General features: G+C 31.4%; 1 protein-coding gene across 1 annotated transcript in view; it reads left to right on the top strand.

Moving 5' to 3' along the window:
- Positions 1–12021, top strand: part of SKAP2 (src kinase associated phosphoprotein 2) — a 155865-nt gene that overhangs the window by 12337 nt on the left and 131507 nt on the right. Inside the window, exon 4 of the mRNA XM_060020641.1 lies at positions 5569–5676. Within this exon, the coding sequence (XP_059876624.1) occupies positions 5569–5676 (108 nt within the window). The remainder of the gene's footprint in view (positions 1–5568; positions 5677–12021) is intronic.

The raw sequence follows: 12021 nt of genomic DNA, 5'->3' as shown, positions 1-12021 counted from the left end.
TTGAATAAGTTGAATTCATCTAAGTATATTCTGATAATGCTGCTTTTCTTTTTTTTCTTACATTTTCTTCTTGGGGCTTTGGATTGTCTTCATCCAAGGAGACCTGGGCAGAAATCCTTTTGGCTGTTTCCCCTCTCTCTCTTTCTCTCTCTCAGGTCAATATAGGGTCACAATGAGGTGACCAGAGGCTATTTTCCTGCTTTTTACCTTTATACTCCTATTTGTTTCACATAATTTTTTTTTTTACACGATGGTTAAGTACCATTTTAATATCATTGTTGGGAGAAAAAAGGACCTGGAAGAGAGTTCTTAAATAAAATGAATTAATTCACATTTATTTGTTTCAAATAAGTCAGTTATTAGTTACTTTAATGTTCACAGATGTCTGTTATCCTTCCTTCCTTTCCTCTCACATCTCTTCTTATAGTCTTTAGATATTGTACATGACAGAATAACTATCTAACCCTAGTTTTTTATTCTTAGTTACAATGTAGCCTATATATAATATTATATATATATAATATATATAAAGCCTGTATTTAGGAGTATACTTTATATTATATATATATAATATATATATATATAATATATATATATTATATATATATATATTATATATATATAATATAAAGTATACTCCTAAATACAGGCTTCATGCACTAGAATTATGCTCATTTTAGAATTATTTTACAATTATGATTATTTCAGAATTTGTTCTCTGTCACATCATAAGGTCATAGTGCTCTTAAATGTGACTTGAAATAATTATTTTGGGGATGAAAATATATTACTACTTGAGTAAAGGTGTTACTGAGTATAAAATAGAATTTTCTAATATATATTAGGTACATGATAAACAAGTTTTACTTGTAGTTGTATCTTGCCCTTATATTAGGCTTGTTTTACTCCAGTGATGATTTTGGTATTATTATTTTCTTTATAGAATAAGATAATGTGAAGATACCTATGCATGACACATAGTCAGTGTTCAATAAGTGTTATATTAATGTGTATTCTCAGATTCAAGTTCATTTATCAAGAGGATTTAGTAAATCTTGATTTATAATTCAGTTTTCAAATAAATTTTGAGGAAACCATAAATTACTAAAGGAAGGGTATGCATATTAACATGAGACAAATATTTCAAGAGAATATTTTTCAAATATGGGTGTCTACAGCTTTAAAAAATGTGAATATATTGTTTTCAATTCTCTTTAGATGTCATAACTAAAAAGCTGTCATTTTCTCCTTTAAAATATTTTCCCTCTAAATTAAAACATTTATTTAGCAGATTTTATCCTAAAACTCCATTGATATTGTTAAATATGAATAGGTTTACTTAGAAAGCAATTTCCTTTGACCTCATTGGTATTATTAAGTTTATTTATGGACTAAACTAGTTTTTTGAGTAACAGGGCTGTTAGATAAGAAGGGACCCATTTTAGTTTGTTCTGATGGAATCCTTGAGAAAAGCAGAAAAGTCAGAAGTTGGGATGAGTTTAACTTCGTTTCCTTTACTCTTCCTAACATAGTATATGTTCTGTTGAAAGTTAGCTCCCCAGTGAAATCTGAGCAAATAACTTGCAGCTTCCCTTACCCCCACCCCCCATCTCTGGCCTTATACAAATGTGTTAAGCATGTTTGAGATTACGGGGCCTATAGTAGTAGAAGTCTGTTTCAAAGGTAGTACTTGAGGAATGGTGTCCTTCCTTTAAAATTCTGCCTCACGTTCGCATGCCGTAAATTAGCCCTTCTATGGTAGAAGAGTTATGAAGAGAATCTTATTTGTGGTGACTCAAATCTTTCAAATTTTTAAGAATTAAACTACAGGTTCCCTTGAGAAATGACAAGTTAAATGTTTATGTCCATTCATAGCTGTATATTATCACTTGAGAAATTATTTTGGACAAGTGAACTGAGTAGAAAATTAGAAATTAATATTTTTGACTCAAGTAACTTTCCCCACCAAGTTTACATTTCATTCTCTGTAAAAGGGAATGGTTATCGTCTGAATTTTAGGTATATTATTTAGTTTACTATTTACCTTATTGCGTTCAAAATAGAACTGTATTTGCCAAAACAAGCAGTAGATTGGTTAAATCACCTTCAATGGTGGGATCATGACTGTTGAATTGCTGTTGGGCTTTATCTCCAGGCATTTAGGAAATGTTAATTGACCATGAGCCATATAAAAAAGAAGGGATAATAGTAATTTGAACCCAACTATTAAAAATTTAAAAATATTTTTCAAAGAAATATGCTGCTGTGATACGCCTAAGCCTTGATTTTGATGTGTTATTTAACTTGCCAATGAAATTACAGGACAAGAAGTCTTGGATCATTGTCTTTTAGACTGTTAACTTTGTATCATTAATTAAACTTTTGAAAGTTGTGGGATAAATCAAATGCTTTTCTAGGGAAACAAGAAACAGTATTAATGAGCAACAACCCTATAATTATCCTTCTGAGTACATAACAGGGACACATTCATGTCTTTTCTTTGCGCAATAACTTTTACAAAGAAGTATTTTTAAACTGATCATTAATTTTATGACCATAGAAATGAGATGCAAAATTTATGCTGTTGTCATTGGCACAGGCTCAAGGCACCACTGACATTATGTGTGATGGTAATAGAATGGCTGCCAACTAATGATTCTGTAGACATTTCATTTGAGCATGCTTTTCTTTTAGATGTCTGATTAGGATGTAATGCTTTCAATTATGTCTGTAAATTGTATTGGATACGTTTACCTGATGCCCATTGTTGCTTTGGAGTTCAGTTTTCTATTACATGAACACAAGTTGAACATTTTCCTTTTAATTTATCGAAGTCTTTGCAGGTATAAGTTGCAAGTACTCAGCCCCTGGGGAGAAAAAATGCTTTGCACTGCTCAACAGCGACCCCTGTGTTCAATTAAAGCTCCTTATAATATAGCAGCTCTTTGTTGAGTTGAAAAATATAATTAGGGAGGGGGGAAAAGGGGTGGATCATCACTGGAACAACAGTAAAATGAAGAAGACTGTTTTGAAAAACGATGTGTTTTTTCAACTTAATGCAAGTTAAAAAGGGAATTACCCTATACAGATGCCACAGGGATGCTTATTCTTTACTTTCTGAGTTAAATTCAAGGAAAGCTTTGAAAAAGGGGGGGCGGGGAGGGGAGAAATGAGGCCAGTAGCAGTACTTAATTTATTTTGTCTTAGATAAATATAAATATCACAGTATTTTTTTAAAAAAACCCAACATTTGAAATGAACTGCAGTTCTTAGAATGGGTAAATTGAAGACAATTTCACTTTATAATCCAAAAAGTGTTCTTTTTTTTTGAACAAAACCAAAAACCACAGAGGTCTTTAACATGTCAGTGACTAATTTGCGTAGAACGGTCTTAACTTATATTAAATATTATTGAATTTATAGCTTTAATAATGACGTTTTTGCTGTGTGTATGTGTACATACATGGATATATACACAAAAATATATAATGGATATTATCAAAGGATAATAAACTAATTCTGATTTTCAAAACTTAAAGAAATTTTTTTGTTTATTTCCACACAGAGTTTAATAGATTTAAGCATGAGCATCTGAATTTTTTCAAAATCCTTTCCATAGAATCATTAGCTTTATTGTTGTATTTCTGTATTCTTAATAGTGTAATATGCTAAGTGCTAAGTTATGGTAATGTAGTCGAAGTGTGCTAATACTTTTTTTTCATAGCAAGATTTATAGTTCATGATTTGAAATATCCTTAGAAAATTCATAACATAAAAATTCTTACTTTATTAAGAATATAAGGATATTCTAGCAATTTTGAGCAGTTGAGAATTTTGTGATCTTTACTACTGTGTATTTCATGAGCTGTCATTTTATGTTCAAACATATTTTTACTAGCACTTTTTATGAGGTTCTCTCTTACCTCATATTTTAAATCAGACCACTCTTCTTTCCATAAGAGAAATATTATAAGGGATCACTGAATGTTCTGAGAAGTACTTTGAACATCTTGAAAGAAAGAGAAATTAAGATCCGAGAATGAGTAGTATTTGTACATGTTTCTTGGAATTTTAATTGGGGAAGAAACATCACCATGTATGGTACACATAATGGTATAATCACTAAGGACAATAAGATAGTCATCTCTATATTCTGCTCTTATTGTCTTGATGGGAGATATCTTTACTTTCAGGGTAGGGTAGGGATGATGAATGCTGATAAAATATCAAAATTTTAAAAAGTAGATATGAATATTGGTTTTTATTATTTTGAAAGTGTTGTCTTGAAAGAGGCTCTTTCCTCTACCAAAAATGTGGTGAAAGTAGGGTGCAACCCATCAGATGCATGTCAGAGGATACAGATATCCTTTTGGAGAGCCAGGTAGCTTTAATCTGGATCTGCCTAGCAACTATGATCTAAAAGTAATACTATAGGCACTCTAGGATTCCTAGGGAGATTTTTCACTATGACTTTTAGGTGAGGTGGCTGGTTTTCTCTTGAATTTTTAACAAGTAGCTTGAATTGTTAACAGATCATTTATATGGTATTAAGCATACCTTTTTCCTTGTTGTTCAATATGGATGAAGAATGAGTGCTTAGATGTAACTGGGATATAGCAAATGTTTGATTCACTCTTTTAAAAAATTATTCTAATGAGTATATGGAAAAAACCCAAACCACAAGATTTTATTGTGGGGATTAAATGACTTCAAGCCAACCAATCAGCCTAAGATTTGGAAATCATCTAGAAAACTAGCCAAAACACAAGAAAAAATAAAGTAACATATCACTGAATGCAAAATCAAAAGTGTCTAGTTTGTAAATCACCTTGTTTGAATTTAAAAGGTTTATATGAGTTTTAAAGCAGTTTTTCCGTAAAAGATTCCTGCTCTTGAAAACACAACTGAGTATTTTTAATCTATTCTAATATAATCTGTGATTTTTTAATGAAAACATAAAACGTTCATATGGCTTTGAATTATCAATTTCTCATCATCATTTTTCCAATTATTGAGTAGGTAAATGGAATTAACTTGAATTATTTTCTCTGTTGTGCTTTCCATGCTTTTTTTGGTTGCTGTTATTGTTATTTTGGTTTTGTTTATTTTGGTTACACACTATGTTTTAACCTGCTTCCACTTTTTTGAATTCCTCTTTGTAGAGACCATCATAATTTTGGAAGTTGTATCCTTTTGTAACAGAAAGAAGCAGTTGTGTACTGACTTTCAAAAACTTACTTTAGCTAAGTTACAGCGAATATACATTAAAATAGGATCTGTTTTTATCTAGTTCAAAAATTTTTCTTTGGTTTTCCATGAAAGTGACCGAATTTAATAGTAAAATTTACCTCTTTGACAAAGTAACACTTTTAAAGATGGCTAAATTATAAAAGACTTTTCTCTGATTAGTTTTTGTTTTTTAATAATATTTTTAAGTTTAATTTTTACTTTATATTGGGGCATAGTTGATTTACAATGTTGTGTTAGTTTCAGGTGTACAGCAAAGTGGTTCAGGTATACATACATGTATACATATATCCATTCTTTTTTTCTCTGATTCTTTTATAGGTGATATAGAAGATGGAGAAGAATACGATGACCCTTTTGCTGGGCCTCCAGACACTATTTCATTAGCCTCAGAAAGATATGATAAAGATGATGAGGCCCCATCTGATGGTATGCGACATTTTCCCATAGAATATACCTCTTGACACTCTAACACAAAACAGTGCAATGTGTAAAGGTGGTGGTCTTGTCAGAAAGCAGATAAACACAGAGGCTTCAGTTAACTTACCTTTACCAGAACCTTTTAAGGAACAGAAGAGCTCTCTCTAGTGGTTTTCCTAAGTATGTAGTTCTTTCTTTTCCTAGGAAATTTTCTTTACTTGAATTTTTAGGAGAGTGCTTGCATCATCGTATGAACATTATCAGTAAGTTTGTTGGTTAATTTGATATTATAAGATTCTTGCTTAATTTTATTGTGCTGCTTAATGACTTGTTGTATTTCATTATTTTATAAATAATGAAGAAGGTTTTTGATCTCTTTTTCCCTGAAAACTTCATACAAAATGAGTTCATAAAATATTAAATTAATTATTCCTACATTGCCTTCTCTCATTGAGACAGGTTTCCATCAAATGCTTCTTTTAATAATACATTTTCATTTTTCTGATTGTCATTTAAAAATATCCTATATTACACAGTAATATTATAGTTTTTTGTATTAATTGAAATAGTAATAAAATTGATTATTTATTTCTTATTAATTTTTAAAAACTTGCCAAACTTATGAAACTTGTTTTTAGTGTAGCATGTGCTTTCTCTGTTATGCCACCAAGTTGAGTGCATCTGAATTATAGAGACCTATAAGGGTGATATATAGGTACAAATTAAGAATGTGTATTGATAAATTAGCCATGCATATTAATTTGTGGCACTCAAAGCTTCACATAGACATAGAAATGAATAATGCCTTCTGCCACTATATGATGATCAAACTGTGCAGTTCCATCTCTAAATACAATTGCTGAATGAAAATATGCTTCCTGCAACAGAGCACTCCACATTTTATGTTATCCAGATTATTCCCTTTGGAAACATAAATTGCTTTTATGAGGTATAAAATTATGTCTACTGCAGAACAGGGATAAGTCAAGTACATGCATAAGTGATAAACATTCTAACCACTGATTCAGAACAACACAAGCTTTTTTTTATATTCAGAACTTTGTACAGTGTGTAGCAACAATAATCATATCCATTTTATGTTGAATTTTACATTTTGGCTAACATTTAATATCTATTTTTAAAAGGAAAGAATTTCTCTTAGATTGTCTAGTTTTTAAAAAGATGCACATTTTTCTTCAGTCACACTTATTATCTGAAACAGAGCATTACCCCTTCTAACCTGATCTTCAAAAGCATTTCTCCTAGAAAATGTTTTATAATCGATGAAGTAATATTTTCAGGCAAAACAATGAATTATTATTTGAGTTGAACTATTTTTCAGACACATTACAATGGTTTGTTTTGCTTCTCTGGAAAACATTGGTAGATAGAAATGAGTATGTTTGTATGTATACATATATAGAGAGTACTTATACTCAGGATAATATATAGATATGGATACATATTCATAGAATATATATGCTCAGGATTTCTCAGAGTAGCATAGATATTTTGATGTACCAGGAAGCATTATGTGCCATCTTGAAAAAACTACAACCTAAGAAATCCAACAATTAAATATATATGAGAGCCAGTGATTTGTTAGGAAAAGTGAATTGCTATTGTATTTCATGTAAATAATCCTGTAAATAATCATTTACAGGATTATTGTCTTTTTCTTATGAGTAAATAATTTATTATGTTTGTTTTCATAACCAAATATAAAGAAAATACATTAATAGCATGAAAAAGATTTATTGCTAAAACATTATCAATATTTGAATATTATTTAATAAATTATATTTATGTGTAACATTTAAATTTTTGTTAAACATTGCATTTTCATCAGTGTTTATGTAAGCAATTCTTAGATTGAAAATTTAACTTTTAGTATTATTCATTTTTGGTATATAAATAATGCTGTTTTTGATAATTTTACATTTTCTTCTAAGAATACTCTAAATTAATTTTAAAACTACCACTTGAACTTTTAATTTCCACTCTAAAATATCATCTAGTCATATTAGTTTTTCTTCCTGCAGCTTAATCGTTATATGTGTTCTCTTTCCTTTGCTGAATAAATTTTCCTTCATTGTGTGACCTTAGTCTAATGATATATTAATTATAAAATGATAATGCATTTAACAACAAGTATAACTAAATTAGCACAGGTCACCAAAAGGCCTTTTGTCAAATCAGATTGTTGTTTTGTCCTTTTGACTTTTACCTTATGGTAGGCACTAACAAAGTATCTGAACTTTGATGGATTATAAACTACAAACATGATATGTATTTTTCATAATGCTAATGTAATTTTCAAGGTACTATAAAGGTCAAACCTGCACATCTCTGTGTGCATTCTAAGTTTGTCTTTTCCTTTAATATTTCTTTTTCTCTGTTCCTCTGGTTCAAAAGTTCATTCAGTTCCCAAATGGCTACCTAATTTTCCAGTTATTCCCTCAAGCCATATGTGTTTTGGTTTCTTTATGGTTTATTAGGTACTGTAGGAAAGTAGCATAAGTTATATCTTCTAATGAAATTCAAGCACACTTCAGTGATGCTTCGACTTGATTGCTGATAGCAATTAAATCACAGCCAAGGAGAATAATGCATAATCTCACAAGGTCCAGACACCCTATAGAAATTGAAAGGAAATGAAAACAGAAAACAAAAACAAAGTCTTCAAACCCTGCCAGACACACTGTTTCCAGCCTGCCTTTTTTTTTTTTTATTGGCCAACTGCCTGATTGATAGCAAAATCATAACTTGCTGCATGCTAACAGGCAGAGTTCACTTGTAGGTTATTGTGAACTGATAAAGGGTTAGATGGAGTTTTGATTTTCGCATTGGACCTTGGTACACCAGATTAATGGAATTTCAATGAGTGACTAGAGTAGCCACAGCTTTGTCAGAGAAACAGATGGATATTCTATAGTCATGTCTACTCATTAATACTAGTTGCCTGAAAGGTGTGCTGCTTTTCTATACAAAAGAGTTGATATAATTGATTTTTGAATAATGCATTGAAAACAAAGTACCTTATTGATGACTAGAATTGTAACGTAGATGGTGACAGAGTTTTGTAACGCTTGTAGCTTAAAAATATTGTACTTTGTAATTTTTTCTCGTCTCTCTTTGGAAACACTTTTTTGTTTTTATTTTTTGAGGGAAAATACATTTTATAAATGATTGTATGACTGCTGTTAGTTTCATTGTGATTTGGTAATATTTATAAAAATTATATTTAATAGAAATTTCATTTTATTAGCTTTGTGCTTTTATTTTTTTCTGAAAAACTTAAAACAAATCATAATGGTTTCTAGACTATTGTAGATCACTGTTAGAAGTTTTATGCTATTGTATTGCTGGATATATTGAAGTGTTAGTAGAAATGGTGCATGTCAGTAATCAGATAAAATTAGAGATAATGAACCTCAAAACCTTAAAGAATATCGCTTGTCATACATGTTAGAATGTTTGTTTAGGCACTAAGATGGTAGATGCAGGGTGGCTTTTAGATACAATATAACGATTTGGGTTTCCATTTTTCTATTTTGAAATCATTTTTCATTCATTTTCATTATTTGTAAAAGCAAGCATCTAACCGTGTAGCATTGTGGAAAGTCCCTAAGGTAATGTGAAAGGATTCAGTGAGCTAGAAGACATATATTGGCTCTGCCCATCGATGATAGGTGGAAGGATCACAGTAGACATTTGTTACAAATCTGATTCAGTCCTAGACCATAATCACTTTGTGGATAAGAATCTGGAACCTCTAGGGCGTGAATATAGGAAGACTAAAATGAAGCTAAAGATACAAAACAGTCATTTATTGTCCTGGTATCTTCTTAACTAAAAATTCCCAAGTAATATAGGTTACTAAAAACTGTGAGCATTACAGAACATAGGTTTGTATGAAAAAATACTGGTTTACGTATGGAACTATTTTTAAAGTTTGAGATTAAGAAAAAAGGCTATGCTCTTTTGATCATAATTTATAATAGTAGATGATGTTTTCTTCTTTTTTGGTATTCGTTTTCTTTAAGGAATACAATATATGAAAACTTGAACTTATAAAACATGTAAATCACTTATTCCAAAGGATTACTTTAAGGATTATCTCCATGATGCCTATAAATAATGAACTCTTATAATGCATCTACAACAAGCTTAGATATAAATCCATCCATGTGCATAAATATAAATTTAATGGATAAATTTTTACACATTACACATTTTTTTTAACACCTTTATTGGGTATAATTGCTTTACAATGGTGTGTTAGTTTCTGCTTTATGATAGACACCGACTTTTGAGGAAGATTTTTTTGTGCATAAAGTTAGGTGTAGCACTAATCAGTTCTAGTAAAAGCCAAGCAATAGATGTTTTACTTTTCTCTGGGCTCCAGTAGAATGTGAAATAATATTTAAAACCAGGAAAAACAAGGTTCTTTCAATTACTTCCCATTTAGGGTAACCAACTATAGTATCATGTGGTTTTTGATAATAAAAATCATATTTTTGCATTTTATTCTGAGAATTTAGATTAGTTTGCAACTTACACATATCTTTGTATACATAACATATTGTTGCACTTGTGTGGGTTTTTTTTTTTTTTTAACTTTTTTTTGGGTTCCTTTAAGCTAGCTTGTGTTATAGCAGTATCAGAACAATGATTATTTTAGTCCTTCTGTAATGTGTATAGCCTAGCTTCAGGTACTTTGGTAGACGTGAGGGGTTATAGTTTGGAGAAATGATAAAAAAGTAGAAAACATGTTTTTACACTCAAGATATATATTGTGTGATTGGAGATATAAAGTATACAGAGATGTAAAATATTTTTATGATTACAAAGGCATATATGAATAAAATAAAAACACATAGCCATTGAGAATCATCTTTTTGATTTTTATGCCATTGAATGGGAAAATACATCACTATAAAACAAAGTGGGCAAATAAGACTATAACAAAATGGGCTAGATAAGAAATATTGCAAAGGTAATAAAACTCAAATTATGAAAAATAATGCATTTTTAATACAGTAAATTAGCAGTTATTTACACAATTCATGAAGAAAGGAACAAGGTACCTTGGCAACGTAATGGGGAATTCAAAGGTGAAGAAAAAAAATTCCTGTTTTCAAGAGACTTGTGATCCAGTTGGAAAGAGAAGATAGCCACCTATCCGCAATCTAAGTTCTAACAAGGCAGATTCCGAAAACAGTAACTAGTATGTGTTAAAATATTGAATTGATTTGGCCTGTACCAAGGCAAATAATTGGTATCATTGATTTTCTTCCCTTATTTGTTGACTCAGTCAGTCATATGTTTTGGCATCATGTTGAATAAACCAAAACATGAACTTCATGCCTACGTTCTGAGAGGTTGTAGAGTAAATTGTAAACGGAGGGCCTTTTTTTTAAAAGTGAGTTTTGCATGGTTCCTGAAGTTTGCTAGAGAGAAAGTGGGAAAATCTGCTGAAAAGAACATTTAGAGTAGAAGTCCAAAAACCAGGTTTTCATACTGATTGGTAATCATTTTGTTGTCAAGGTCAGGTCACTTAGCCTCTCTGGATTTTTACTTTCTGATTTGTGAAAGGAAGAGTTTGGACCAGGTGATTGATTAGAAGTTCCCTAGATCTCCAAATGCTTGTGTCCACATTTCAGAATTAGTACATTTAATGGTGGCACAGAGGTGATTTGCCTGGAGAAGGTAATAACCAGAGGTGATGTTGAATAGGAAGGAGCGCAGTGGGTCTTAGAGGTAAGCAAATGAGGGACAGTGAGAGCTGAATACCAAGTTAAGGAGTTTACCTTTGATCTGGTAGTCATTAAGAGATCCCTGAAGCAACAGACTGATGTGATGAGTGCATATTTGAGGGAGATGGTCCTGGCAGTTAATTGTTGGATGAGTCAAGGCAAAGAGACCATCTAGTGGAGGCAGCAAGCTAAGTGTCTTGCTACATTATTCTGAATCTTGACAGCCTCTCTGTGCGGTAGATATCATCACTATTTGACAACGGAGGAAATTCCGGGATAGAGAGGTCAAATGAAGGTCATATAAGTGGCAGAACTGAAATTTGTATTCATGTCTGTCTGACTCCAAGGACCCGGCTCTGCTCTCAAAACCACTATATTTTGCCTCTTCCCCAGCTAAATACTGTTGCTTTTGGTTCAGAGGGTGTTGAGAAGAGCCAGGGTTAGAGTAGTAGACATCGCACTGAAAAGGAAGGGATTCTTTTAGCCCCTTCCTACCCAAAGTATGGACTGCAGACCAACTGCAACAGTGTCACCTGGGAGCTTGTTCAAAATGCTAAATCTCTGTCCCCACCCATACCTACTGAATCTGAATTAG

The sequence above is a fragment of the Delphinus delphis genome, chromosome 9 (assembly GCF_949987515.2).
Source record: "Delphinus delphis chromosome 9, mDelDel1.2, whole genome shotgun sequence".
In the NCBI taxonomy this organism is placed as follows: Eukaryota; Metazoa; Chordata; class Mammalia; order Artiodactyla; family Delphinidae; genus Delphinus; species Delphinus delphis.
The sequence above is the reverse complement of the archived record's forward strand: the minus strand, read 5'-3'. Positions and strand labels throughout refer to the sequence as shown.